The sequence below is a fragment of the Hyposmocoma kahamanoa genome, unplaced genomic scaffold (assembly GCF_003589595.1).
Source record: "Hyposmocoma kahamanoa isolate Upper Pololo Valley unplaced genomic scaffold, ASM358959v1 82, whole genome shotgun sequence".
Taxonomy (NCBI): domain Eukaryota; kingdom Metazoa; phylum Arthropoda; class Insecta; order Lepidoptera; family Cosmopterigidae; genus Hyposmocoma; species Hyposmocoma kahamanoa.
Window position 1 is genome coordinate 891,168 of NW_020654133.1, and position 4,123 is coordinate 895,290.

The window sequence follows — 4,123 nt, forward strand, 5'->3', positions numbered from 1 at the left end:
TTAATGTTTTGGGACTGTCCCAATCATTTTTAGATTTTTTTGGACTATCCCAATCATCGGCATTTGACTTTTTAGGAGTATACCAATCATCTACATTAGACTTTTTGGTCGTGGCCCAATCGATGGTTTTCGACTTTTTTGGACTTTCCCAATCACTGTGTTTCGATTTTTTAGGGGACTCCCATTCATCGTCTTTTAATTTTATAGGCTCATCCCAATCATCTTTTTTCCTTTTTTTAGGACTGTCCCAGTCACCAATTTTTGATTTTTTAGGTGACCCCCACTCATCAGAGCCCTTTCTAGGAGTATTCCTGTCAACATTATTGCTTTGTTTTGGGCTATCCCAATCATTAACTTCAGATTTTTTAGGCGATCCCCAATCATCATCGCCCTTCGTAGAACCTCCCCTGTCATTCTTAGATGTCTTCTTATCCCAGCTGTCCTTATTTTTGTTACTTGGTTTTTCCCAATCACCATGATTTTCAGCAAAATCTTTTTCTTCTGAGTTTTCGGATATTTTTCCGGTTCTTTCAGTCTTTTTTTTATCCCAATCGTCGCCGTTCCTTTTACTTAAGTCGTCATCCTTTCTTTTATCCCAATCATCGTCGTTTTTTTTATTCCAATTGTCTTTTTTATGTTTGTCCCAATCGTCGCCCTTTTTTTTATCCCAATCATCTACTTTTTTATTACTCCAACTAGCATCTTTTCTATTGTCCCAATCAACGTCTTTTTTATTGTCCCAATTATCATCTTTTTGTTTCATCCAATCGTCGTTTTTTTTATCATTCTTTTCCCAACTACCTTTATTTTTTTCTCCACTCGCCCAACCTCTTGCTTCTTTTCCTAACTTCCTGTCCTCTTTAGAGCCTAATAAAGGTTTCTTCATTTTACGTTCATATTTCTTGCCTAATTTGTAATCTTCCAAAGTATCCTTTTTGAATGAAGTATCACCACTGTAAACGTTTTTCTTAATAGAGTGGAGTAAATGATCCGTTGTCCCACTGTCGTGTGAAACTACATCAAATTTTATAAGCTTACGTTCGTATTCTTGTACCCTTTCGTTTTTAATAACCCTATCTTTTTCTGTTTTTTGCAATCTTTCTTGATGTTGGAGTCTTGATGGCCTTTCTTGACTCATTTTCTTTTGTTGATTCCCATGACCATACTTATCGTATTTTATGCTGTGGTCTTCGTGTCTCGCGTAGGCTTCTCTTAATGTGCTTTCAAGGTTTTCTTGACTTTCTGGTTTCTGATAACCTTCAGGTCCCTCTTGTCGTTCTGGCACTTCTTGAACTTGAGGTCTTACTAGCCGTGGTTGTTCTTCAGACCTTTCTGGTTTTTCCTGTGCTTCGGACCATTCTGGTCTTTGTTGGCCGTGTGATTTTTCGTGTTTTTCTTGTTTCCATTGTTCTTTTGTACTTCCCTGCTCTTCTGATCTTCCTTGTCCTTCAGGTCTTTTTCGCGTTTCTTGTGTCTCTAAATGTTTTGAGTTTTCTGCTCTTTCTGGTTTCTCCTGGGACTTTAATTGATTTGGTCGCGTTTCTTGTTCATATGTATCCTGTTGTCCTGGTTTTTGCTCTTTTTCAAGTCGTTTTGATGCTTCCTGTCTTTCTTGTCTCGTTTGTTGTACGTATTTTTCCTGCTTTTCTGGCCTTCCAACCACTGGTGGTCTTGGGTTTAATATTTCTTGCTTCTCTTCTTCTTCCTGTTGGCTTTCTACAGTTTCTGGTCTCAACTCCTCTTGAGAATTACCTCCCTCTTGCATAGTATATGCTTCATTTTCTTTTTGCACCCTATCTGCTCTTACATAATCGTCATGATGTTCATCGTCATCGTGTTCATATTCTGGTCGTTTTAATGCTTGTTTGTATGGCTCTACGTGTATTTTTTTTATCTCTTCTTTCTTATATGGAGTCTGTGATATTTTTTTGTTGTCTTTTTCTAGCGTTTCTTCTCCTTGAAATAATAAATATTAAATATCAAAAGTATACTAGAAAAGAGTATTGTGTATTATAAACACAGAAGTAACTAGCTCAATTTCGCACCCTCTTACATAGAACGGAAGCATTATCCCAACTAAGCTCTTTTGCAAATTTATTTCGAAAATAAAACTACTTTTTCGGAACAAATTCAAACAAATCGACGTTTCGGGATCTACACATGTCTCATGAGCACAAGTAAACCATAATGACCTGTTGATTTGTTTGAAAAAACAAATAATATACGCGACCTGGATCCGAAAAAAAAAATAGTTTTGTAACACCACGAACAAAAAATTTTTTTAAAATATCAAGTGACGGGACAAACAAGTCACGCGCCTGATGGTAAGCTACACGCCTCTCCATAACAGTTGCAGTGCTTTAAATTGCACAAAGGTCTGTGGGGCACGACACTGCGCTCGTCACCCTGAGACATGACAAGTCCCATGTGCCGGTAATTTCACCGGCACCCTTACCCTTCAAAACTGGAATGCTCACAATCCCTGGACAAACTCTTTTAAAAATATTAGTAACCTCGCCTTGCAGCAAGATGGCGTTGCGGTCAACATGGTACTTGCTATCGAAGTGGTCACCAAGTTACCATTTAAGTTCTAAAAAGAAATTGCATTGTATCAAATCATAGGGACTATGAGTGGCACTCCAGTACTTCCGCCTGCTGGGATACTTGGATGAAAGCTCAAGGAGTCCTCGTTCCGTCCCACCAGATCTCGCCATATCGCCGGCTGCCGCTTCCACCTGGTGGGACGGCACAACTACGTAAATAAACGCCGTTGTTCATTTGAAGATTCGGGCGTCTTTCTTCACCCGCCCTCACTTCACATACCTCTTTGTCAGTTTCATAAAATGAAAAGTTCCTTATTATGTTCTTGTATTGATTTGCAAAGTAAAATTAATTGTATTCATTATTACCTTCCAGTTCGTAATGGCTATCCATCTTCACGTGTCTTTCTTCAATATCTGGCTCTAGAGTGTCCTCATTATCATCAAGTGCTGCATTTTTCACGGACTTGTTATCTGGTGCTTGAGGTTTTGACATGGATACATTGAAATTTACAATTGTATGTAACAGACTTATAAATGCATTACTATCACCTTCATTACTCTTTGGATCTAACAAAACGTCCAACTTTTCGGATAGCGTTGGACTTTTTCGAATGTTTTTTACTGGAACTGTGGAAATAAATAATTATAAATCAATACATTCATTATCAACGTCAATCAATACACGTCATCGTTCTGGAATACTCAGAACAAATTTCCACTAAGGGTTTTAGGTTTTAGGCGGTATTTCACCACTCCGATGCTGACTACGACATGAGAACGACACGCTTGCAAGTGTCACTCAGAACTTTGAATCGCAGAGATCTGTGGGTACTGCGAGTGCGTCCGCCACTCAGAGACATATAATCTGCCGCCGTTAGTAGAAAGGGCGCATGTGACTTTTTAAATTTGTTACTTATACTGCCGTGATCACTATAAAAAATGCCGACCTCTCAATATTATCAGGTAGATTCATTATAGGTGGATAAGGTATGAAATTAGTGCAAGGGAAAAGTAGATATTTTTTAATTTCATTACCTACTTTAAACATTATTTTCTCAATTCTGGGTTTTTGTCACGAGCGCCCTTTCAACTACTGGCGGCAGTAATTTCACCAGCACTTTTACCTTTCAAAACCAAAACGCTGTAATGCTCACTTTATTACTTGACGGCAGAAATAGGTAAGATAATTCCCTGGACTACCTGGTTTTTGTCCAGGTGTACTGTACCAAAGTTAATATCTTTGAATTTGGATTTAAAGAATGCGTTTGACTTATTACCCGTAAACAAATCCCAATTCGAACCCAGTAGGATAACTTTTTGAGGTCGCATATCCTTTTTAGGAGTTTCGTAATCATTTTCGTTTTGAATATTAAAAAGCTTCCACTCCACATTTCGTGGCCTCAGAATCGGTTTATCGAATGCTCCGTGTCGAGGTGTTCCGATTTCAATTAATTGTCTTGATGACGGTATCGTTTTTGTTGTTGGCCGATTTCTACTCTTAATGTCTCTTTTTTTGTACGGGGGTGGTTCTTCGACTGTAAATCATCAAAAAATTCATTTTCATTTCATTCAAAGTTCGC

At 38.2% G+C, this 4,123-nt stretch overlaps 1 protein-coding gene across 1 annotated transcript in view; it reads right to left on the reverse strand.

Annotated features, from left to right (window-relative positions):
- LOC113234255 (NK-tumor recognition protein-like) overlaps window positions 1-4,123 on the reverse strand; it is a 19,130-nt gene that overhangs the window by 264 nt on the left and 14,743 nt on the right. Inside the window, exons 5-7 of the mRNA XM_026469553.1 lie at window positions 3,821-4,078; window positions 2,910-3,170; window positions 84-1,956 (exon numbers count right to left, since the gene is read on the reverse strand). Coding sequence (XP_026325338.1) covers window positions 84-1,956; window positions 2,910-3,170; window positions 3,821-4,078 — 2,392 coding nt within the window. The remainder of the gene's footprint in view (window positions 1-83; window positions 1,957-2,909; window positions 3,171-3,820; window positions 4,079-4,123) is intronic.